Source organism: Rissa tridactyla, chromosome 5 (genome assembly GCF_028500815.1).
Source record: "Rissa tridactyla isolate bRisTri1 chromosome 5, bRisTri1.patW.cur.20221130, whole genome shotgun sequence".
In the NCBI taxonomy this organism is placed as follows: domain Eukaryota; kingdom Metazoa; phylum Chordata; class Aves; order Charadriiformes; family Laridae; genus Rissa; species Rissa tridactyla.
This window is the reverse complement of record NC_071470.1, coordinates 55446273-55472113: the sequence shown is the minus strand read 5'-3', so window position 1 is coordinate 55472113 and position 25841 is coordinate 55446273. Positions and strand designations below refer to the sequence as shown.

The window sequence follows — 25841 nt, the reverse complement described above, 5'->3', positions numbered from 1 at the left end:
GCTGTAAATCTGCTTACTAATTGTTATTAGAATGGTTTACATGTGAATACTGAAATGAAAATGCACGTGTTGCAAAGCCTTTGTGTTTCCACATTTTTTTATCTAGGGTTTTTGATTTTTAATATTGGGCTTTTGATAACATTGTCTTGCGTTTTTGGGCTTAGCCTATGTCAGCATGAGAGTACTCATCATGGAATGATGTTGAGAGTGACAAAAACATTCAAACTAATTTTATAGCTTTCAGATATAAAATTATTCTGTGTGCTAGCATAAGGGACAATCCTTACTTTTATCTTAAAAGAATCAAAAAAGGAAAAGTTATAGGAAGAATCTTATTGGAATAACTGAATTACAAAGGAAATCTGGTGTCTTCATATCTCAGTGTTTAGCATTCTGTCAGGTTTTATCGTAGAGGTACTGGCCTGAGACATAAGAGCTAGATCCTGATGCCTGAGACTGTGTGACCTGGGACAAATCATTTAGTTTCTCTATGACTTAGCTTTACCATCTGTAAAATAAGAAATTTCATAGAGCTTTTATGAAATTGTTATTATTTCCTGCTTGAAGAGTATCTAAAGGACTGCCAGTAGCAGTCTCTGTAGAATTGGGAAGTGATATTATTTTGCCCTTATTTCTGCAACTTCATTCTGTCTCAGATTGTAATGGTTCATGAAATGGCCTTCAGTGTAAAACCAGAGCAAACTGTATTAGATTGATCTAGGATTACTGTGACCCAGACTTCTGCTTTGTTCACCTGTTCCACATGACAACTCTGTCTGCAGGAAGGACTCTGTGAAGGCTCTGTATGGGAGATGCTATTTGCTTTGTAATTTAATGCTCTGTGTTACAGACATAAGAGATGCTAGCTGGGTTCTTACAAGTTGGAAAAAATTGCCAAGACTTGGCTTGTCACAAATGAACGCTGTGAAGAAGAGATGGGTATTGGCCATTGGAAGCATATTATCTTGATAGCACAGGATAAGTCTGAAACCGAACATTTATCCTTCTATCCAGCCACACTGAAGGGGGTTTTGTGAGCCAGTGAGGAAGCCCCCAAATGCTTTATTTGGTGCTGGCACAGAATGTGTATCTACATTTTGGGGATGAGAGTGCAGGTGGCATGAAATACAGCTTTGCAGCGTTCACGCAAAAGGTAGCTCAGTGTTTTGCGATAGATAAGCTGGCAGCACAGTGTGAGTTGGAAGGACTCCTGCATAGACCAGCTTTCTGAGTTGGAACAAGGTGTCTTTCTAAAGATGCAGATGAGTTCTGAGTGAGGAAGGAGGGTAAATATTCTCTTGCCATCCTTATCCTTCAGACACTTGTGTGTGCAAGCGGAGTGCTGCAGCCTGCAAGGGGAGCTCAGTATGGGGAAAGTGGTTTGCCCAGAAACATCTTCTTGTATCAGTAATGTTACTGTGTATTTTCTTTTTGCAGCTTAAGAAGTATCTTTTCTTTTCCTCCAAAACCAGAGCCTGCTGAGACTGTAATTCAAATGCCTTTGAACAATATATGTATGGTATTAAAATCCCAATGTAACAATAATTATAACTCTCATAAATAAATGTCAGCGCTGTAATGATTTTGTTCTGTTTTCTTGATCTAGAGCTTTGATATTACCAGCGCAATCAAAGAGGTCAATTTTGTTGAAGTCCGTTTCATATCAGCCATTTCATATGCAGCAGAGCAGAGCAGATGTCACAAAGCATACAGCATCCCCCCGGCGTGCCCTCCACCTGTGCAGAAAGGAGAGTGCCACGCTAATTTCATCAGAAAGGTAGGGGCAGAATTGTCTCTCTCTGGCTTCAGGCTTGGAAAGAGAAATGCACCACGTGCTGTCCTTACAGATGTATTCTGAAACCTGCAATGTCATTTTATAAGTAGGGCATATTTTTCATTACAGCTTCCTTCTTCTGTTCCCCCCTAGAAAGCTGTAACCTAGCATGTCGATAACACAAGAGGCATAGGAAGGCCAGACTTCATATCTAGGTGATAAGAATGTTTAAAAGGCTGTTTTCATCAAAGAGTCAGCAAGGAGACTTGCTGCTAAGAGAGCAGGATAGCATTGGGAAATGTGTAATCATTACGTTTTGATCCACTGGGTGGGTTTTACAATGTATGCTGACAATTGAGTTCACTGTTGCAAATACCAACGTATATTGCCGAGGCTGTAAAAATCCCAGCCAAGCAGCTTTGTGAGTGTTTGCTGCTGCTCATGTGCTGTGCTATTTATACTGGGCAGCTCTGGCATGTCCCAAGAAGTGTTATCTAACAGAGGACCTGTTCTCATCTTATTACGATGTTGTGAAGTGTGACTTATAAGTACATATTCAGTGAAAACAACAATGTAATGTACAGTGAAGCTCAGAAACTCTGATTTCAGACATGGCTTCATTGCTGTTAAAACTTACTCAAGGCAAACTATCATTTGAGTAGCATCTCATATTTCTGATAGCTTTGCAGCAGCTAGAGGCAACGGCTAGGTGGTTTTATTTTGGAATTTCTCTCTTTGGGTGTTTTTGCATGTTTGTCTCCTCTTAAATGCTTTTCTTGTTAATAATTTTTAATCTTTTCAATAAAGCCCTTTTAGAGCCTCCTCAAAAAAGTGACTGGAGTCCTGTTAATCTAAACCTGGATGTGATTTCCTTTAAAATTTTTTAATGGAAAGATGGGCTCTACTTTGTCCTGTGAAGATCCTTCAGGATTAAGATGTTGTCTTTATTACTATTTGCTGCTATTTTTATTTTCCCTACATTTTAGAAAGTTGATTAATTCTTTTGAGTCCACTGTGTTTCTTAGAAATCAGTGCAGGGATGAGCTTGGAAGGAAGGAGACACTTAAACAGCTGTAGACCTATTTATAGAGCAAAAATGGCCAGGAATGATTTTATGCTTTACTGAACTACACCTTTAAATTTGTAAGAAAGTACCTTAGTGCTTTTCCTCAAAGGAGTTGTTTAACTGTACTGGGAAGTTGTTCCAGACATTTCCAGAAACATTTTTAGTTCCAAGTATATGGCAACAACAGCAGCAATGTCACATTTAAAAGTAAACATACTAGGACATTGTTAAAGTAAGCTGGCTGCTTACCATCTTAAAGTAATGGAGAGCTGTTTAAGGTTCACTGTTAAGTGCAGTAAACATATCTAAATCTTAACAGGAATTTGTGGCAAAATGCAAGCTTTTCACTGGTAATGTACTTCAGTGACACAAGCAATACTACTTCTGATAGCAGTCTCTGCAATATTATTAGTGAAACCTGACAATCTGTCAGTGATTCATTTGTTTATTTTTTATAAAGGGAAAATTACTTTCAATCTGACTTGTTTTCTAAGAATGTGTTGTCCCTATTTTCACACTTGAAATAGGTACAGTGCTTGCTTCCTGGAAGGCTCTTTTGCAATTTGATAGGCAGGCAGGCTGACTCCAGCTATGCAAGGGATAGGCCAGACTTGTGCAATGTGGTTTGCCAAAATTAGTATGCCTCGGCTGTAAGTTATTAGTCTCTAAATTTAGAACTGTAGGTCACTGTACAAGACTTTAAGGAGATCTATTGTATTTGCTTTGGGGGCTGGGGCTGTGTGAAACTTGGAGGGCAGCTGAATAGATGTCTTCAAGGGATTTGTTAACTAGAGGTCTGACCAGGTTTGGAAACGGCTAAATAGAAAGCAGTGTAGGTACTTCTCTACCTGACCAGCATTTTATAATTCTGGTAGTTATTCTGATGTTAGAACCAGAACTAAGCTATTTCTCAACCATGTTTTTGTTCTCTTTGGTTTTGTGTAAGAGAACCATAAAAAGCGGAGAAACAGTGAACATGACTGAACTATACAAATGCACCAGACCTACGCACGTCTTTCCTTGTACTAATCTATAGTTTCATAACAAAAAATAGGGGATAAAGTATTTCAGATATACCCATGATTTTTAATTTGATATTGTTCTTTTAGAATTCTTTAACATTTGTAACCATCAGCTTTCAGCTTACTTTGCCTTTTAGGTATACAATTAAATACTGACATTACAAACAGATAACTCAGAGCTGAATTGAAAGTTACTTGCTGTCTTGTTTTTTTGATCTTTACTGTTTTTTTTTTTTTTAAATGGTGGGCTAGGTGGTGTTTTGCTCTCTCACTAATATAAAATTTTGCTATACATGGATGTTTAATACAAAATCTATTTTTAATATAATATAGGTAGCAGCAGCATAGTTCTGGCCAAGAAATAAGAGAAAAAATACTGCGGGCTCTTCTGGGTTTATGGAAATTGGAAAAATTGTTTCAGGGCATGGCAATATTTTATTTCTAGATAGCAAATAATTTTTATTCCTGGCACAGCATCAATGTCTGTGTGAAAAATAGGCAATTGTAACGTAACCATTCTGTATTCCAGGAGCAGTGTTCATTTAGTTGGGACTGGGGCCCTTCTTTTCCCACTCAAGGAATCTGGAAAGATGTTAGGATTGAGGCCTATAACCATTATCACCTGATTTACTTTTCTTTGACTTCTTTCTTTGGTAAGTCATGTTACTAGTTTTTACTGTTGTTTCACCTTTGGAATACAAGTCATTTTATTGTTAAACTCAATTAACTGTCAGTTGAGGGAAGGTTCTGTTGCTTTATTATGACTGTGTGTAGTTCTTACACAGCACACCTTTTTAGATCTTGAAACAGTACTTCATGTTAGAAGAAGTTAGAATATTAGAATTCAGAATCTTTTTTTGCTTGAAGATTGCCAAATAACTGCAGAAATATGTGTAGCATAGCTGAGGTTAGCCCGTGTTCACCTGTTTTTAAAAATTTCTTTTTTATTGGCGTGTGTTTTCACCAAGACTGCCAATAAATACGTCTCACTTTTGTCTCACCGTCATTTAAAACAAAGGCAAAGCTGCTATAGGAATTTAGTTTTGTGTCGGGAAGACAAATACACAATGAGCAGAGTTTAAAGAGTGCTGAGTTTTCAGGACGCAACATGAAGACTGAGAGAGAAAAGCAGTTGTGCTATGCAAGGATGATTTGTTAAAGGCTGCAATTTGGGAGGGTAGCCTCCTGCATTCCTGCTACCTAACTTACTGAACAGGTTTCCTCCCTTGACATGTGGTCTTTGATTTTTCTCTCCTTTGTCCTGAAGATCATTGCAGCCGAGCAAAAGTAGTTAATTTTCTGTTGAAACTTTCTGTAGACGATAATATGCCCCATTGTAGACCACCCACATGCTTTCTTTGACTGCCTGTTGAGCCCAGTCTTCATTGGAGTAAAGGCTAGCACGTGAGTCCTCTGCACTGGGTTGAATTTCAGCCCTTGGGAATAGAGTTGTTGTGTATGAATAAAAGAAGAAGACGTCACTCCCTGGCTGCTTGTAAAGCTTCCTGAAATAGCTGCAGGTCTTAGCTAGAATTAACGTGACTGGAATTTCCATGGAAAGCCCCAGCACAGACTCTATGTGCTCTCTAAAATTTAGTTACAGTAAAAATCTTTTCTGGTCCCTCCCACATTCCCACAACTCCACCTTCTGGTAGGTAAAGTCTTGCTCTCTGGATAAGCAGAAAGAGCAAACCTCTTTCATTCAGCAGAGAGTGGTTTGGAACCAGAGCCAGAGCTTATTAGTATTCAAACATAGTAACATTTGAAAAATAAAGAGTGAATTAACAAATTGCATTTAAGCTGCCTATGTCGTTATATTGCTCATCAGATTTGGTGTCATAGCCTTTTGATCACTGAGTCTGTAAAAGATCCATTGTTCTTGATTTCTGTGCCTAGACCCCGCAGTTCATGCAGTTAAGTGTGGTCTAGAATGTCCATATGCCCTTGGAGGGGAGGGAAACCGCACTGTAACAGCTGACCCTTTTGTAGTGGGGTGGATGGTTTTTTAACCCCTTCAACATTTCTGAAAATTGGTCTCCCCTGGGTAATGCTGGGTGTAATATAAACTTGGGAACACGTTCATTGCTCTTCGTTCTACAGAGGACAGTGAAAATCACACCAGGGCTGAATGTAATTCTTTGCTTTTGGAGGGAGCTCGCTCTCTCTCCTGGAGGAAGGAGAGCTAGAATATATACATGAAAAGAGAAAGTAAGTGATTAGCAGTTTCTATATACAAAATGTGTCTGAGTTTGAGTTTTCCTTGTTTTCTTTTATGTGCTTTTTCTTAGGTGTTCATCTGTAATATTTGACGTATAGGATTATCCAGGCTATGTTTGTAGATAGGTAATTTAATTGCTGAAGTTAATGGGAAATTTACACATCAATCTTGAGTACTCTTGACCCTGGCTTGCCTTATTCAGTAAGTTCTGTAAAGGAGAGGACCGTCTGAGGTAACTGTAGAGAGATTTCAGGGAAGTCATTAACTTGTTTCCTCCACCACACTTCGGCGGCAGAAGGGACATAAAGGTCAATTCTAGACACAGTGGGCCCAATTCATCCCCAGCATAACTCCATTCATTTTGTCTAGTGACTCTGGGATGAATTCAGCTCGTTTTCTTTTAATACTGTTTTTGTTTCATCGACAAAAGTGATTGTACTGCCTTGTGATTACGATCTTTCCCAAAGAGTACCATGTTCATATGAATGCTGACTAAAAGCAAATATAATGTCTGTGGGAGTTGGTGGGAAAAATATCCTTCCTAATGAAGTGACTGGTGTCATGGTCTCTGACTTTTGTACAGAACTCTGAAAAAACCCTGTATGGCTTTTGAATGAAAAAAAGAGTTATAAAACATAAATCATGTTGCGTAGTTCTCGTAGTTCTCTAAACACAGATATCAAATGCGCTAAATAAGATTAACCTTGTAGGTCTGGTTCAAACACATCCTGAAAATTGTTACATTTAATGTGAAGTGTTTTAATTGTTTCTTTGATGAGAGATCATGTTAACTAATAGGTATATAAACACAATTCCTAAATTCCCATTTTTTTCTCCCCCTTCACTTAGTAAAGAGTGCTCAGCAGTGGAGTCTTGAAATTGAGTCTGTTTTTGATGTAGTCAGCTCCGAGCCAATTGCAGGTCTTGTAACTGTGAACATTCCCAAATTGCAAACGCAGCAAACATTCAGTGTGAAGCTTCAACCTGGAGAAGGCAGCATTGTGCTGCTTGTAAACATCAACAAGGTAAGGAGGTGTGTGTGGACCGTAGGCAGCTGCAAAATGTTTCCCCTGGTTTCCAATGTGTCTTTCTGCCTCCATGCCAGTTTTAGGCCTCCCTTCCCTTCCTTACTGTGTTCCTGACTTTAACAACAGTTCTGTACACCTTACAGGATAGCAGAACAGTTCTTTTCCTCTCTAACAATTGATGTCTGTGGCACTATGTAACTCAGTGTCAAAAAGACTATGAAGCCTTTCCCTGACTGCAAAACAAAAAGGCCACTGTTAAATTAACTACTTACTTAAGTCGATAACCTTTGGGATACCCTGTGTCACTTCACTTAACTGTCAGAGGTATCTTGTCTCCTGTGCTATTGTTTACTGGTCTGATTGGAACTAGAATGCACTACAATATGCATGGCTCTCCCAGGAAAGAGAGGAAGCGTTCATCAAACCACTCAGTAGATACTCTTTAAGGTAAATAAAAGCAAAAGAGCCCTATGAAGAACTTGACTGGCAGTAAGGTTGGTGAAAATTTTGTGGCGTAGTACTTCCTTATGTTGTCTTGTAGTCCCTTGGGTAGACAAAACTCAGGAGGAATTTTAGAGAGATAAAGGATGCTCTAATGAGGAGAGAACTCAACTGAAAAATCATTAATATGGTATACACCTCAGTGATGAAAGAGGAAAGAATCGGTCTGTTTACCTTCAGAGGTAAACAGCTAGTTTCCCAATGTATCTGGTGGCAGACTTAATTCACCAACATTATTTCAATTCTATAGAATTTGTTTTGTTTGTGTTTTTATTTAGAAACTTGAGTTTTATCATGCAGGTGTAATTTAGATACGTAGGCTTGAGAGGTGAAGAAAATCTGTTCTCATTGACAAACAGGTAGGTCTCTTGAATTAGGCAGTGTGCCCAGTGTGGTAAACAGAAGCATGAACTTTGTCTTGACTTCTTGCTCAGAGAGCAGGGCCCAGTAGAGCTGACTGTGCAGAACTGAACCTGACAGTGGCAGGCCCAGGCCAGTGGGCAGGGTGGGAACCCTGGCAGGCGCAGCAGCAGCTTCAGCATCTCCACTGAAGCCAACAGCATAACAGGAGCTGCCATCTGCTTCACAGGGCATAGTTAGATTTGTGGGTGAGCGATGTGCTGTGAGTAGGAATTTGGGGCTTCTGACAATTCTGGGAATTCATAACATCTGTATGTTTTACTGGCTGTACTGATTTTCTCTATTGCTGTGTAACTACATTTGTTTTCCCAGTTTGAATGCATTATGCATGTATTCTCAAGTTCTCCTGTCAGTTATTTGAGTGGAGTAAAGGCAAGCAGGGCATTTAGGTTCTAGTATGCACACTCAGTGACTTGCATACTTATGTGCTTTGTTTTATTTTGACACGAAAGCATAAAAGCATACAAACATGTGATTTTTGTTACTGTTGTCATCTGACATGCAAGTTGCATGAGCAATTACAAATACCTGGTTTCATTTAAAATAATTATTAGTCTCTGCTTAGCCTTTTCAGGGATTACATTAAGCAAGCACTGCAGTGTGAAACTTCAAAAATTATTTTGGTTTATTTAATTGCCCCACCCCCAACCTCAGAAGAAATCTGTTAGCGGAGTATGACTGCAAGTTTGTGGGGAAGCACCTCCTTCAGAGGACAAGCAACAGTGTTTTATTATTCTTTGTACACAAAAGGCTTCACTGCATGAATTCACATCAGCTGATTTTACGAGAAACCCTGCAATGTGTTCTCATGTATCGGTGAGCTTAACGGAGCCCTTACGCTGTACAACAGACTTGTGTAGTGCATGTTAAATAGTGAGACTTCAGCAGAAATTTATTTCTAGTTGAGAGCTTATTGCAGATCGTGTTGCGAGGTCAGTAGGTGTTTGAGTGGTGCGTATCACCCGAGATGTAGCAGGCTTCCTACAATTGCCACACAAAGTGCTGTGTTGCTAACATGACAGCATTTTGCTTATCAGCTAATGGTGAGCATGGGGATGACATCATTAATGGCCAATGAGACACTCCAGGCTGCTGCGAACACTCCCTTGCTGTTGAGACACACGCTGATTTTGTGCTTCCATTTGTATCTGTACAACACAGAGATTAAGACTTCTGCACAAGGGGTTATGATAATTCTGTATCAGGAAGCTAAAATGTTGGTAGACACATGCATGGTTGTGTCCAAGTATGGCTGCAGCAAAACATATTTTTAGGCTGCTCTCTGGCCTCTTTTAATTTGAAAAGATTGCGGCACTCCTTGTATGACTCTATTCAGTGCTGATCCCTCCATTGTTTGGTTGCATGCATTATTGCTTTCTTTCCATGATTTTTGTGTTGTGCGCTCAACTGGCAAATGTTGGCAATAGGATTGCACAGCAGAAGTAGGCTGCTGGAACGAAGATATAAGTATTACTCTGTGACTAGAAAAATGAGAAAATTAAAATTTCCTGTCATCCTAGAGGTATTTTTTTTATGTTTGAAAAAATTATGGAGTACTAATGAAGTGATTAGGAATCCTAGAGAAAAAGCAGAAAACACTGAAAAGAAAGAATGAAACTTATAATTTGACTTAAAAGCTTGACATAAGTGAAGCAGTCAGTATAGTCACATATTACCAAAGTCACAATTGAAAAGTGTCACCTCTGCATATTGATTGTTGTATGTTATATGTAAAAGACTCAATGAGAGGAGGGGTATGATGCAGAGGCTAGTGAATAATGTCTGCTCCTTACAAAGGAGAATTTGAGTTTTGGAGAAATATTCTGTCAATGTACCTCAGCTGAGGGGTAGCAGCTAGACATGTGCATGCATGTGTGTACATGCACGTGGCCTGTTGTGGACACAAGCTGAAGTGGTAGCCTGGACTTCAGTGGAAGAAATTGTGCTTCTCTCTGTAAATAATTTTCACCTCAGAGCTGCAGCTGGAGAGATCCCAGTTACCATGGCTCAGCTGAGGCACATAAACTCATTAGACTTGTGGTAATTCACTCAAAGATGTCTGAGTCCTTAGGTGTGTGTTATGCTTCTTTTTATACGCATTACTCTGACTTTCTCTCTTGCGTGTTCAAGAGTTCAACAGTGGAGGCTTGGTGGCCAAATGGGCATGGAAAGCAAACTGGATATAACATGACAACAACTTTCATCATGGAGGCAGGACACCAGATTGAGAAATTTTCAAAGGTGAGCCCTTCAGCTTGATTACAGCTGGTATTGTATTGCTACTTTTAAGATATCTGCTCTGCATAGCAGGTATCTAGAGCTCTTAAATATTTTGCTGGATTGTAATATGCATGTGAAAACACTAATAAGAAACAAGAGAAATTTTTAATGTCACAATGTATGTTTACCTGTTTTCTGGTAGCCTTAGCTTATATGGAAGCCTTTACTTGCATTCAGGCTGGAAGGTGGCTTACATTTAGTCAGAAACCTCAGAAAGGAGAAGATGTTTACTTCTTAAGTTTTCTATCTTATGAAAAAAAGTACTTTTAAATTTGTTATATCATGCTGATGTTTTCTGTATCATACTCTGAAAAACCCTTTTAGGCTTCTATAGATTATGTGAGGGTTTATTACTGAGATTTTTCTTGTGAATTCAGTTTTTAAAAAATTTGTGGGATAGACACATTCCTAAAAAGCTAACATACATAATTTATTAGAATGTGATAGATGTACTTCAGGTTTAAGAAGAGGTAACATCTTAAATATGACCATCAAAGTAATATTCAGGAGTATTTGCATAAGGGGTCCTGCAACACACTGGCTGTATAATTATGTTGGTTTTTACTAAAGAACTCCAGAAGAGGTAATTTTCAATTGTCCATTTAAAAAAAAAAATCATACAAATTAGGCTGGGCTCCTTATGCCATCAAGTCATGGAAAGAGACAAGTAAATTTACATATTTATTAGGTGGTTCTGTTGTGTATTGCTTCACTGAAAGGTAGTCTGGTCACCCAGCATCTAAACCTGCTATTTACTGTAACATTTGTTCATGTGAAATAGCCTATGAAAAGCAGTAGCTTCTGGAGTCCTAGTCTTTATAGGGCTAGCCCTTAGTTTGATTAGGAAGTCGTAATAATAATTCCTCACCATTATTAGCGATTTAATTTTGAAATAATTAAAAACCATACCAAATTAACCCCACACATTATGCTTGGAAAAACTGGTTGTAGGAAATATGCCTGTAAAGGTGTGTTAAAAGGAAAATTCTGTTACTGTGTGAAAACTGTAGAATGATAGAAAAACTAATTGATTCCACTTGGGTAGTTGCATCAGGGTATTTCATAGAGCCCTGTGGCATATAATCACAGGGACTTCAGGGTCTATAAAGGAACTTCAGAAGCCTCTTCTTTTTTTCCTCCTTAAGGGGAAAGAGGGGAAAAAAAGCAAATGCACCACATAGCAGGCATTACGAATTAACCAGCATAAGAAGCCTTTACAGATTCATAGTATAAAGGGCTAGTCTTCCTTCATGTGTTCTGTGAAGCTCTGTCTTGGATTCTGATAGACACATGCACAACCACCCCTAGCCCCGAGCTGTACGACTGGAAAAAGGCTTCATATGCAGTTCTAGCACAATTTGCTCTCATGTCAGCAGGACCGAATAGCAACATCCATATGGCTTAGTAAGAACTCTGAGTAGTTCAGGAGTTGCAATCAGGGATAAAAGTTCCTGAAAGTTGTTCTGTTGTCAGTTCTGTTGTCTGCCTAGTACTGTCTTTGGGTGGAATCCATTTCACTCCCCCACCTCTCTTTTTAAAAAGAAAAAAATTAGGGGCGAGACATTTCACAAGTGGTTTGTTTCCATATGAGTATATATGTAACTTTGGACAGACAAAAACTAAGGTGCAAGAACTGTATATGTGAGGAAACACAGCTTGGTCTTATGTCAGATTCAGCTACTCTTAGCTTTATCTACTGTCTGGTTTCTGATGTGTTAGAGCAGTCTTCAAAACACTGACTAATCCTTTGGGAAAATTGCTGGATAGCCTCCCAGTGTGTACTTGTGGGAGCTCTATAGAGCTCTAGGCAGCCGTACTGGGAACTTCTTTGGCTGAGGGAAGTACCTACTCACTCCTATTGAGAGTAGCAGAAAACCAAAACAGGACAGGGTTGGTTTTGTTTTGTTTTTCTGTTTGAATACTTTGGTTTAGAGTTTGTTTCCCAGGATAATGTGACACAAAGTCATAGCCAGAAATTATCTCAGAATGAAATCGGTTTTCTTGAGGGAGGGTCTATCCAGTCCTGTTTGCTATTGGTAAGTTGCTTTTCTTCTTGCCATGACTGCATCAAGGAATTTATTACCTCTTTCATTGCCTCATGAGGCATTTGTTTGCTTTTTGATTCTGTTTCCCCATCTTTCTGTATGCTTATTTCTTCAACGCTATAATCAGTTTTTTATTTCATGAGGCTGTTTTAGTGCTTGGAGGATCTTAACCTCTAGCTGTCTTTCCCTCCTTCCCTCTACACCCTTGTTTACCTCCCTGGCATTTTAGCATGACTTCCAGAAGTCTTTCCTTTTAGCTTTGTACTTTTCATACGCTTTCATGCTGCATGTTAATTTGTTAGATCACTGGGGTGTTCTGTGATCTTATTTCACGGGCATCTTCATCCCCATTATTTTTCCTACTGCTAAATCTGGGAATGCCAAATGTGATCCACACGTCATTTAATGGGGTACGCAGCCTTTGTATGTGACTCAAAAAGACAGGTATCTGTTTCTTAATTGGTGGCTAGAGATCCTCTTCTGCCCGTTCCAAGACTGTGAGAAATGTTTAGTCCTCAGGCAGCAAGGTCTATCACACAAATTTCAAGATTGCCAAGGTCTCAATAGCCAGAAAGGCATGTTACCAAACATGCTAGTTGCCTCCCCCTGTCCTTTTACCCCAGGAGGCAGGAAGCTGCTGTAGGAACAGGAAGAGGTGCTGTGTTACCAGGTGGGCCACTGGGGAGCAGTGGAGTAGGAATACAAAGGCACTATACCGTGGAGGGCTGGGAATGTGAAACAGGGCTGAGGAGCTTTTCCTCTTGCTCCTGCCTTATGGGTGGTCCTGGCTGGGTGTTTCAGCCTCTCAGATGGCCTCGGATTTGGCTAGTTGCAAGATCATGTTCCACGTGAATATGAATAAAGCAGTATCACATTACTTCTGTTAGTAATATAAATATTCCATTACAAATGCACTCTGAGACAGTCCCAACCTTCCTGATAACATCCATTAAGAGGACCTCACAAATACTTTAGGAGCCCCAGCAATAAATGCCATTCCATTTTATCCCACAAAAAAGAGCTACACTGGAGACTGAGGAGATTTTCTGCAAATAATTGAATTCACTGTAGGAAGGTCAGAACTTTTTTGCCAGTGTAGTACTCTTAATGTAGTTTTTCTTTCGTAGCCTTCAGTAGTTAGGTTAACCATAAAAATTGTATGAAATATTGATTATTTTTTAATTCAACTTCTCATGTTAAAATAAATCTGCAGAATTCGAGGAATGGATGTAAGAGTCTTGTCCTAAAGCTAAGTTCATCATACTGGTCTATATTCAACCAACCCAGCGGACAACAGGATCACAGTAGAAAAAAGGCAGGGTCCACTTTCCTCAGCACGTGTATGCACACAGAGGTATTGGATATGGAGTCCAAAATATCCTCTTAGAGGTCTGACTTTGTAGTTTTTCTCCAGCTGGGAATTTCTTTAGTGGTATGGATGCTGAGCCCCACTTGCCACTGTTGTCCCTGGGCAAAACTGTAAAACACTACAGGACTTGGGGCAAGTCCCCTTTTTTTTTTTTTAATTTTTTTTTTTTATTAGTCAGTCAGTTTCTATGTTTTGGTCATTGCCATGATGCAGAGGGGTTTAGTTTGAGATCAGTGATCTGTGGCCTCCACTCATGCATCTAGTTTGTCATGGGCATTGTCGCTGTCCAAGTGTTTAATAATTGTCCAGTTAACTAAGAAACACCAAAGAGAAAGCAAAAAACCAGTGATTTTTCTTTGTCTTCTCTACCACTAGAAGTAATTTTCTGTCTAACTCTATGGTTTTTGATAAGCTGAAAGTTTAAAAAGCACAGTCCCACAGTAGGATTAGTCACTTCCCATTTGAACTTCAGCCTTGTCTGGTGTGTGAAATAAAGAATTACATTTTATTTTAAAGACAGGTATGTCACTTGCACTTAACTAGGTTAATTTTAGCCTGATTTACTGACAGATAGTTATCTCAACTGTAGCTTGTGGCAGAGAGAGAACGGGCTGTACTCTACAAGCTGACCTTTTGAAAAAGTATATAGTGAAGTCATCTGAGGGAGGAGTGGTAGCTATCTTAGGGGTAGTCAAGAAAAAACAAGGTTCCTGCCCACCTGACCCAAACTTGTTGCTTGATGTGAATTGGTTGAAACGTGCTATTAGCTTCCCTTCGCTTTATTTAATCTCCCTGTTATCTTCTTATGACAATGAGCAACAGGTACCAGAAAGAAAAAGAGTTTTCTTTCTGACCTAGATAAGGTGAACTGGAATAAAGATGCAGGAGAAAAAAAAAAAGTCTAAAGCCTCCCTGAAAGCCATGTTTTCTGTAATGCTTTGCAGCTGTGCAGGAGCCTAACATTGCAGCTGCTCTGCATCTGCCTCATGGCAGGTGAGGAAGACATCTCTACAAATAAGAAGTCAGTGCAAAGTATTACTGCAGTCAAATAACTGCGCCGTCATGACTGTGGAATTGACTATGTTTATGTCAGTGCGATTAGGATACCCCTCAGAGCAGCAATGTTGCTTTGACTGAAATAAAGTCCCAGAAAATGTCCATAATGACTTCTTGACAATTTTTCTTCCACCTGCAGCAGGAAGGAGGATCGTTTTCTCTTTTCAGCGTTTGCGGTACACAATGCCAGATATTAGGCTGAATGGGTAGCTGTAAAAGTTTTCTTTCTGTTTGAGATGTGCTTTTATCTGGAATGACCTTTAATAACTTACACAGAGTTAGTGGTTATTTAGCTGAAATGGTCTCTCTGAAACCTTATTGTTGATTGTGCTGTTCAAACACAGCTGTGATGGCCAGAGGGCCTGTCACTTCCAAACCAGCATTTGTGTTTGCATGCATATCTTTTTCTCTTTAATTGCTACACCTATGAAAAAAGTTATCATTTAAGGGCAGCAAAAGAAGATTTTGCTTTTACTGGGTGAACTTGAAGCTAGGCATTCAGGGACAAGCCTTACAGTTGAGCTCCTGCAGTCTCCTTCTGTGAAGAGAAAACTGCAGATTAAATGGTGTATCTGATCCAATGCAACCACTGCATTCTTCTCGCTGGTCCCCAGCTGAACTTTTGATTGAATCCTGCAGCAAGCAAACGCACCTGTCTCTTACATGCATATATACACACGCATGTGCACACATGCTTTTTTGTGCATGCTTTCTCTCTCTTTTACTATGATAGTAACTTTCTAAAGTGCACAAGCTTATCAGAAGGATTTGTTTTAGCTGTGTTACAGTGTTTTTTAGTCAAGCAGGAATTTAGAGGTGAGTCCATGTCTTTTGACTTCTTGACAAATTCTAAGCTGTTAGAGTTCAGTTGAATCCCTCTTGTAATTATTTTTTTTAATTTATTTTGTTTTAATTCATTTTTGTCTGCTTTAAACCTAAGTTTCATGTCTTTGCAGGCCTATTTTCGGACAGTAGAACTTGTTCAGGAGCCTATTCCTGGCTCACCAGGTCTGAGTTTCTACTTCAATATCAACGGCCGACCCATTTTCATTAAGGGCTCGAACTGGATTCCAGCAGATTCTTTCCAGGACAGAGTGACCTATGACACGTAAGCCACGTTTGATGTTCTCTAAGGAGAAAAGATCATGTTTTCCTTCTCGTGATTCTCTGTCCTCCTTCTATCAAAGGGTGGCATTGAGGGGTGGAACTCCTTTCAAGGAACTCCTTTCAAGTCAAGTTTCACTAATTGTTGTGGGTTGGAGGCCTCAGAATTAGGGCTTAATTAACTTTAATAGATTTGAGTGAAGTTCAAGGCACGTAAGTGCAACTGATGGGAAGTGGTTGGTTGCTTTCCACAGGTTACTGGCCTTTCAGATATTTTTAGGGATGATCCTCAGTCTGTTTGATCCTGTTGCCTGGGACACATTCAGTGATACTCAGAGGAAGTGTACTTCAGCGATGTCCTAACCCATCTTGTGCAGGGAGACATAAGTACATAGTAGCTTCTTTCCCCTTTTTCCCCCTCTGGTCCAGGCTGCTTGGGTTTCAATGCCACAGCGCCCCAGAGATGCAGATGGGATGAGGGCCGTGCTGTACGTTGACTAAGCTTTGCTCTGGGTAGTTGGGGAACCAGGGACAACAGGGCACACTGCAGTGTGCATTCACATGTAATTTAGAGGCTTCCAGCATGATTAAAGAAAACTTAATGTAGCCTGAATCCTTTAAAATGAGATTCAGAGTCTCAGCCTTTCTCCTCCATTTCTCTCTCCCCCTCTTCTCACTATGCATTGCGGAACTTAGGAAGAAAATACAGATTTTGGAATGTATTTAAAAGATGATTAGAACTCAAGTGATTGATATTCAAAGCAAGTAATATATAAGGAGGAAAGAGCAACCTGATTAATAAAATGTAGTATTTCTAAATCTGGTCCTGCCAATACTTCTGGAAAAGCACTTACTTGCATGTGCCACTTCATCTATTTCATAAGTGTTAACAGGACTAAGTAACATTTCCTGCAAAAAAATTGCTTTTTGAGAGCTCTGCCCAGACATGCAGGCTTAGGAGGTATCAAAATAGTCTGGTTTCTATCAGAGTTTTAAGTCTTAGATTGCCTGCTAATGATGAATGTTTGGGTTGGGTTTGTTTTTGTTTTTTTTCCTTTTTTTTAATAACTTTAGAAACTCCTGCGTGATACAGTTTCACAAAATTTGTATAAATCTTCTTTTTGTATTTGACAGATTATGGCTACTCTTGAAGTCTGCAGCAGATGCTAACATGAATGCACTTCGGGTGTGGGGAGGAGGAGTATATGAACAAGATGAATTTTACGATATTTGCGATGAACTAGGAATAATGGTAAAAACAATAAACACAGAACACTTATTTAAAAACTGACAAGAACTTGTACATAAAGATCCACTCTAAATGAAGAAAATAAGAGAAGTAATACAAAAGTTTTAGCTATTTTTTCCAAAGGACATGGTAGAGTACCAACCTGGGAAGTCAGATCAACCTGATTTTTTTCTTTTTTTCCCCATTTCTTTTTAATTTGAATGGTTCCTGATTACTGAGGCTGTCTGTTGAAAATGGGAGTACTATTTTAGAGACTTTATATTAGAACCCCAGATTGTATTTTCTCTTGTAACTAAGGCTAAAAGCCTGTTCCTCGCTGATCCCCACCTCCCTTCCCAACCTGGAATCTCCCCTTCGTCTCCCCTTTGTTTTCTCCTCACAGTCATTTTTTCCTCACCTCTTTTACATTTCCCAAAATCAGAGCAACAGGACTGTGGCTTTAAGTTTCTGTCTTCTATCTCTTTTCAGATCAAAACTCTTATCTTTATATACTGTACTTCTCTCCCAGTTCTACATTTCCTGCTCTCTTGGGAAAGAATGAGAGAAGAAATGAATGACTGAGGGACTGGTAGTAGTGATGTTTCTTAATGCAGGAAGATGATGTTTACATTGTAATGATGAGCACAACAGAAGAACTTTTGTGGACTGTAGGCATCAACAGGGACTTGCAACACTCAGTAAAATAGTTGTGAAACAAGTAGCGCATGGGAGGGGAGTTCTTCACAAGATGAAATAATATTTCTTCTGTAGCAACCAGACTGGGGGATGCTGTAGCTGTGTTTAGGGCTTACTCATGTGAAAATAGCACTTCTGAGGAACCTGAGTGCTTGAGTATATGCCCCAGATTGAGAGCAAAAGCCTTGCAATCTAACCTCAATGAGGATTTAAAGCCTGCTGTATTTGCTTTCAGCCACCCCTGACTTATCGAAACACCAAAGAAAGTAGTCATGCTTTTCTCTGCTGTGGAAATGGATTTTATTTCATTTCAAAAGTATTTTCTCCTTTATAGCAGTAGCTGAAAAGGTTTGGGGTTTTTTTGGTTCAAACTTTTTAAATCAAAATATTTCACTTGGCCTGAAGCCAAGCATGGAAGGCCTTTTCCAAAGGGCCATTTTGAACAAGCTATAGTTGAGTATAAATGTAGCTGTAAGGAGAACACCTGCTGCAAACACGGATAATCCTAGATGAGTGCTTCTGATTGTATGAGCTTGGAGGTACATGTTAATAAGTTTTGATGAAATAGTGACTAGAAGAGTGAAGGCCAGGTTGCATCTGGTATTAAAATCCCATGAAATGTGTTTTGTCTTATTCTGCAGCATAAAAAGCAGAGAAACAGAATTGATACCTTGCTGCCTTCTGCTGTGCGTGCTTGAAAAAAATAAAATGTTACATCTATTTTAGTCATCTGAATGAGTGCCCTGATTTTCAGGGCTTCTGAGCACTTACAGTTCTTTCATTTTTGACACTAGGCACCTAAGTAGGCTACTTAGATCTGTATCTGTACAGTGCTCAATGCAAGATTTAGATCTTATTTGGTAGCCAAAATAGCAAGTAGATGCAGAAAATCAGACCCTTATTCTGGAGGGGTTGGTGCCGGAGGCTTTTCATTTTGTTTATTCTGATGGCCTTGCAAAGGCTTAAAAGTGCATTAGAGTCTAACTGTGCTTAAGGAAGAACAGTTATAGCTCACTGAAGGGAAATAGCGAGACAAAGTTTCTTTCAATAGAGAGTTTTGACTCTGCATGGTCACTGAAGGATTCTGAGTGATTCTTCAGCAATAGCTTTGCTTTTTTTTATTTTTGTACAATGCTACAAGTGTAATAATTATTAATGGATCTGTTACCTCCCACTGTCCTGTTCCCTGTCTTCAGTTTTCTTAGGGAATGTATACTGAAAAGAGTCATGGAAAAGCATGTTCTCACTGCAAGGAACATGCAATTGTATGAGGAGCTGATCTGGCTCTCTCCATTGTTTATGTAGTATGGTGTTTGGAAAAGCGTAGTCTCCTACAGGTTCTTTGGGTTAGTGTGCTGCTTTAAAAGATCTTTCCATTAACGTTTGAGAGAGGCTATCAGGAGTCTCTAAGTTACAACAATTTAAAAAACAACACCAAAAACCAACGGGTAAACCAAGAAATCTTGCCTATATCATTGGGCTTCTTCCTTTCCCCGTTCTGTAATTTTTCTCCTTCAAGTTACGAATGGGGTTCATTGTTGAATTGGAAGGCCTGCTGTTCTCTAGTGGTATCTACTTGATTTTTCTTTGAAGAGAAAGATCGCTGTGTTTTTAGAAAATCTAGTTTGTTTCTGCCCCTCTTACTGGCTAAGATTTGCTCTTTTTAAGATCAGTTTGTGCTTTCAGTATGGAAGTATTTTGTTAACAAGTACACTTTAACAAGTTAAGTGTGCTTGATACCACATCAGAAGAATGACTGTCTCTTTTTTTTTAAATAAATAATGGAGATTTAGCGCTGCACCTGCAAAGTAGTAAATACAAAATTGTTCTGTTCGGCTGAAGGTTGCCCCACATTCACATTTGAGCAGTGCATGTGTTCTAATTTTTCCACTTGTCAGTGAAGACTGTCAGGATCTGATTCCTAATGATAAATACATTGTAACTGTGATATAGAGGAAAACCATAGTGAAGCACGCACATACTGAACCCCGTGGAGGAAGTGATTGTTTTGGTAGTACTTTCCAAGAATAACAAATAGAACATTTCAGTTTAATTCTTTTTGAGATAAACAACTTCTGTCTGAACAAAGGATTGTGGATCTCAATAACCATATATTTTTTTCAAGTATGTAAAATGATCTGCTAACAGATTTTCTTTTTTGTATTTTCTTTCCTTTTCCCTGTAGATTTGGCAGGATTTTATGTTCGCATGTGCGCTATATCCAACTGACCAGAATTATTTAGAATCTGTAAGAGCAGAAATTTCTCATCAGGTATGTTGCGCGTGTGTCGAAGCTCTATTTCCTATTACCTATTTTTGATTGTCTGACTGTGTAAGTTAGCTTTCCAAAAATGCTTATTTGTAAGTGTTTGTTAGTGTACCTTTATGTAGCAGACGCAAAATGTAACCTTGTTAAATCCTCTTTAATTTACTTGCAGGAGTAGTCAGTCAAGCAGAGGTACAGGCCTTCCTCATGTCCAAACTGCCCCTTCTCAAGGATGTTTAAGAACATTCGCTGAGAGTGAGATCTAATGATTGCAACACCCCTTAACACAGAATTTACCATTCATATATGGCTGAGTAGATGGGGATGGAGGTACACTTGCATATGTGGATACATGTCAGCATATTAAAAGTTTGCCCCTCTGTAAGTGTACGTAACAAAAGGTTGGAGCCTGGTGAAGAGCTGAGGGAATAGTAAACAGTGTGGACAAAACCAGGAATTGTAGGCTTAGTATATGCATGTGGATTTATAATTCAAGTAGTAATAAAGTTGTTATAATTTTTTTATTATTATTATTTCTAAGAGAACTGACTTTGTTTGACTTCTGAAACTGTAAGTTGTATTTCAGGTAAGGCGTTTAAAATCCCATCCATCAATTATTCTGTGGAGTGGTAACAACGAAAATGAAGCAGCAATTGCAAACAACTGGTTCTCCATACCTTACGCTGACAGAGAAGTCTATATCAAAGACTACGTGATGCTTTATGTGAAGAATATCCGAGAAATAGTTCTTGCTGTAAGTGATCTCAAGAAACTGTAGGGGGATATGGCTTGGCAAAAGGTTTTTAATGTTTGCAATTTGAACAACCTGGGGTTTCTTTTTTTTGTGTTTTGTTTTGAAATCCTTTTGGGAAGTGAAAAACCAGCACATTACTGAGGAAATGCACTTTCCAAGCTCTTGTAAATTACTCTCTAAACTCAAGGGTTATCCTCAAAGTAAAACCAAAAAATTACTTATGTCTTTAACACCTTGTGATGTGTCTTCCTTTGAAGATCTGAAAATGTAGTGGATCTTGTTTCTTTTTTCCTTCCTATTTTTAATACCTCCACAAATGCCTTCGCTTCCAGTGGACAAAAATCAACTTGCCCATTAATTAATTAATCTAGATGATCAGATTTCCTTTAACCTCATTTTGTTGAAGGATACTCTTAAGAAGAATTTAACAACCATCAGGCCTTTTAGTAGCAGTTGAAGAAATTCATAAAGGTTTTATTTCTTCACTGTGCTCGTCCAATATTTGACATGAGATTTTTGGCTTAGACAGGTTAAACAAAAGCTATGCTAAAACTTGTCCTCATGATGTCTAGTCGTTATATTGTGTCTTTTTGAAAAACAGACTAATGGTATTTTACAGTATGTGAACACAAAATACAATATTTTAAGATAAGACTTAAACTGTGAGCATGCAGACCAGAAGCACCTGGAATTTGTGATGAAATCTACTGTGATTTGGCACTACCCATTTTGTGCAGCTTTTGTAGTTTTATTTCTTCTACTAGAGGTATTGCAGTTCTTCATTATTTAATGGAATCTGCTTTTAACTAACTTTTATGTGTGTAGGTAGAGTGAAATTGATTTAAAAGTCTCAAATTGATGTCGCATAACCGTATAGGGATTAACAAACAATTGTGTGAACCACAGGTAAGTATTCTTAACTCCCCTGTTAGGTAAGAGACAAAATGTTGCAAGAATTTTGTCCAGTCAGAACTTTCCTCTTCAACTAGAGTATGGGGTTTTTGTTAACCTAAAATTGCTAGTGGCCTTTTTCTACCCGGTTATCTCTTGTACAGCATGATCTTATTGACTTCAGGGTATGATAATTGTAGTCTCATCTCTGTGCTTTTCAGGATGAGATACATTTCATATTATGAAGCTTATGACCTGAAGTTTCCCTTTGCTAAGACAGGCACTCAGTATGTAGGTGACAGCAATATTATTGCTTGTTATTGGAGGCTACTGGCATTGTCAGAGTAGTTGTACTTTGAGAATTCAGAATAAGAATGCCTTTTTACTGGAGAAGATGAGATAGGAGGAAACAATAAAAATGAGGCCAGGTTTGAAAGAACCTGCTGAAAAGGGCTTGAGGGCAGTTGTGCATTCTAAATGGTAATGGGGTCTTATATTCCTACTTAACATCTTGATTCTAGATTTCTGTATTTCAGTCAGGTTTGTTTTGGAACTGAGTTGCTTGTAAAAGTACACTGTGGTGTTCTGTGTTAGCTATGTGAGTTGGATGGCCAGTACACGTGCGGTAAGGTGAGCTGTTCCAGCTTGATACTGTTTTTTAGTTACAAGTCACTTGTGCAGCGTTGGTGTTCAGGATGGACCCTCTTTTATTTTAAACCCATAGAATAACTATTTTGAGCACCAGAAGGAAGCGTACAGTGAAATAATTTCAGGTCCTGTGTAATATAAAGCAGCTGACGAAACCTGTAATGATTAGCAGTAATGGACTGTATAACTTAAAAAGACTTCTAAGATTGAGGATATCCTGTAGTGAATTGTTTCAGTCAATTATTAATGACTCCTGTCAAAAAAAAAAAAAAAAGAAGACAGGGGAACAGGACTATTTCTTAAAACGAAGCACATGTCTAAGTGCTTTGCTGTATTGGAGCCAATTGCTATAACTTGTGACTGGTAACTAACTCAGGTCTCTATCCTACTACGAGTAGGGTGCTAAATTAATTATACTTGCAAAAGGATTCCTTCAGTACTTTGTAGGGTACTACTAAAAGATTTAGTATACTAAATCTACTGAGGCTATAAATAAAGGCATCTCTGAACAATTTGAAATGTAACCGTTCTTACAGCCTCATCTATCTTAAAATGCAGAGCCAGCCAAAATGACAATAATCTGTAATGCTACCATGCAAGCATTAGTAGCAGAATACCTTGGCTTTGTTAGGACTAAATTTAGGTGACTACTTAATAAGGAAGGGGAAAATCGTGGCCTTGTTCCTGCAAAAACACTGCAAAAGTAATGATTTTCCGTAAAGAAGTCACAGTACTCAATTATTAATGTTCCTTGAGTTTATTTTTCACAAGGCATACTTTAAATAGCTTTCATTAAGAATTTAGAAGCATATAAAGTTAGAAAATCTTTTGATGGCAGGAGAGAATCCCTTAGAACAGCAGAACAAGCAATATCATGCCCAGCTGTCCTCCAAAAACATAAATAAGAAGCTAATTAAGGAAGTAAAGATGATGAATGTCAGGACAGAAAGGGGAATGTTTTGTAGGTGGTGACTCAGAAATCTGGAAAAGGCACGTTCTCCCTGCCCGCCTCTTTTCGAAATGTGGTCTATGCATTCAGATGATAAAAGCCAATCACTTTGCGAGGAGGTTGTGTTTTTGTGTTGTTGTTTTTAAATCCTAGGAAGACAGAAGTCGTCCTTTTATTGCATCCAGTCCTACCAATGGCTTGGAGTCAGTTAAAGAAGGTTGGGTCTCCCAGAATCCTTATGATACCCATTATGGTGACACTCACTTTTATGACTACAGCAGTGACTGCTGGAACTGGACAGTGTATCCTAAAACTCGTTTTGCTTCAGAATATGGATTTCAATCCTGGCCTTCCTTCAGTACAATCAAAAAGGTAAGGCTGGGCTTCCAAACGTTACTGTCCCCTCTGCTCTGATTTAATGAGGGCAATGAGTGTCATCACAACCAACTACAGCACCTGAACTGTAGTTGGGATAATGGATTGTTGGGTGTGGTATGACCCAGGGGGGATAGAGCTGTGTGCTGCTGTGGAGGGAGGGGATAAAATTGGACTGTTTCCCTCCTCTGTGCTCAATATGTTTGCCTTGAGGTTGCAAGAGGAACCAAGTTTAGATGAGAGACTATTAATTTTAATATAAATTCTATTTAATATATAGCTTAGTAATGATTGCCTAACATCTGTTTCTTTTTGCTGTGTCTAAGGATATGTGTTCATTTAGAAACAGAAGAAACATGACAAATGCCGAATGGTGCTGAATTCTAAAATGTATTGATTTTTATCATTTTTACCGATTTCTTTACTTAAGTAATTTGTTTCTTTATGTATTGCCTATAGGAGGATTTGACTTTTGTCTCCTGTTAAATATAGCTATTGCATATTTTATCTTATTTATCCAGTTGGAACAGAGACACATCATGCTGTTTTTCCATTTGTTCAGAGAGATGAATATCATGTTGATACTCATGCATGCAACTAAAAGGAGTTCAGAATGTTCCTTTCAATTTGTTGGGCAAAGTATATTATCTGAGACATAATCAGTACATTCATCCATATTAATAACAATGAAAATTATTCAGTCCAGCCTAAAAAGGAACAAATTTAAATAAAAAGATTTTATAGAGATTGTAATTACAATGAAGGCTTGACAATAATAACTGCATGAGCCATGCTGCATTGTTATCCTTAGCTGAAAAAACCCTGTTTCATGATCATTTGTTTTCAGAGGCAGGTTTTGAAAATGTACACATTATTAGAATTTATAGCCATAGTAACTTCTGTAACTTATGCCTAAATGTGATTGATTAGAGCACGTTCTTCCATCTTAATCTGGGTTGTTTCTGATTTGCTATGAATACAAGCAAACCTCTGAGGTCCCTTGGCCAAACTGAACCTTAGGACAAAAAAGTTAAATGTCCCTGAGCCAAAAGTCGCTCGCCTGGGTTCAACAGCAATGTCTGTTTTCATTTATTTGTACAAGGAGTATAAGCAAAGGGTGTTACTGATTCAAAATCCTTGCATGACTGCATGAGGCTGTACAGAAATATACTACCAATTTTAAAGGTTTTGGATGATGTCAGCAGGCTGTAATGGATATCCTTTCCTGAATATCCTGTCAGTCATTAAATGCGCATTTTGCCTTTTCATTCTGATCTCTTACTTTTGTGGTTTTTAAAAGGTTTCCTCCACTGAGGACTGGTCCTATACCAGCAATTTTTCTCTCCATCGACAACACCATGAAAATGGCAATGATCAGATGTTCCAACAGATTGGGCATCATTTCAAGCTTCCCCAGACCACAGACCCCATAAAGAAGTTCAAAGATATGATTTACCTCACTCAGGTAACAGCGATGTCTTCGATATAAAGTAGCTGTTAACATGCATTCCATTAAATACTGCCAGTGGCTTAAACTGGGCCTATCCTGCTAGGTATTGTTCAGTCATACAGAATGTTTCTGCATTGAAGCATTGGAGAGTCCAGTTTCATTTGGAACTAGCTTGTCTCATGTTTAGTGGAGAGAGACTCCAATTTTCATCATAGAAGGGCTGGAATACTTCTCAGGGAATTTCCCAGAAACTGGCTCAACTGGGAGAAAGTCTGGTTGTGCGTACTACCTTGGTCCCTGTCCCCAGCTGTGCTGGCCTTCCTTGGTACACAATTATTACTAGTACTACACCATTACTCCCTGTTCCAAGGTGGATGTGTTTTGTTCTTCGGGTGGCCTCTGTAGGCTTACTGCTTTGTTTTTTTGCCACAAGGAATACACGAGCTTTTGAAAAAAGATTGTTTCTAGAGAATCAAGTTGTCTTTGAACGAGATTATTAGTAGCTTTCATTTTGTTCAGATATTGATATTTTAGATAAACTATTTTGAGTTTGGTTTTTCTGTGTCTTTTTTTTTGTTTGTTTTTTTAAAATCAGTAGATTATATGTTGTTCTTCATTGGTAGTAGTTTACCTCATGTTTGTTTCTTTCTTCATGATTTCTATACGACTTTTTAATGACATTAAGTGACGTTAAAGTTATG

General features: G+C 38.7%; 1 protein-coding gene across 14 annotated transcripts in view; it reads left to right on the top strand.

Moving 5' to 3' along the window:
• MANBA (mannosidase beta) overlaps positions 1-25841 on the top strand; it is a 75485-nt gene that overhangs the window by 24722 nt on the left and 24922 nt on the right. For all 14 annotated transcript variants that reach the window (XM_054203823.1, XM_054203827.1, XM_054203831.1 and 11 more), the window contains 10 exons: positions 1607-1777; positions 4392-4515; positions 6930-7105; positions 10160-10270; positions 15736-15887; positions 17018-17135; positions 19993-20079; positions 20660-20827; positions 23469-23687; positions 24991-25155. In XM_054203823.1, coding sequence (XP_054059798.1) covers positions 1607-1777; positions 4392-4515; positions 6930-7105; positions 10160-10270; positions 15736-15887; positions 17018-17135; positions 19993-20079; positions 20660-20827; positions 23469-23687; positions 24991-25155 — 1491 coding nt within the window. The remainder of the gene's footprint in view (positions 1-1606; positions 1778-4391; positions 4516-6929; positions 7106-10159; positions 10271-15735; positions 15888-17017; positions 17136-19992; positions 20080-20659; positions 20828-23468; positions 23688-24990; positions 25156-25841) is intronic.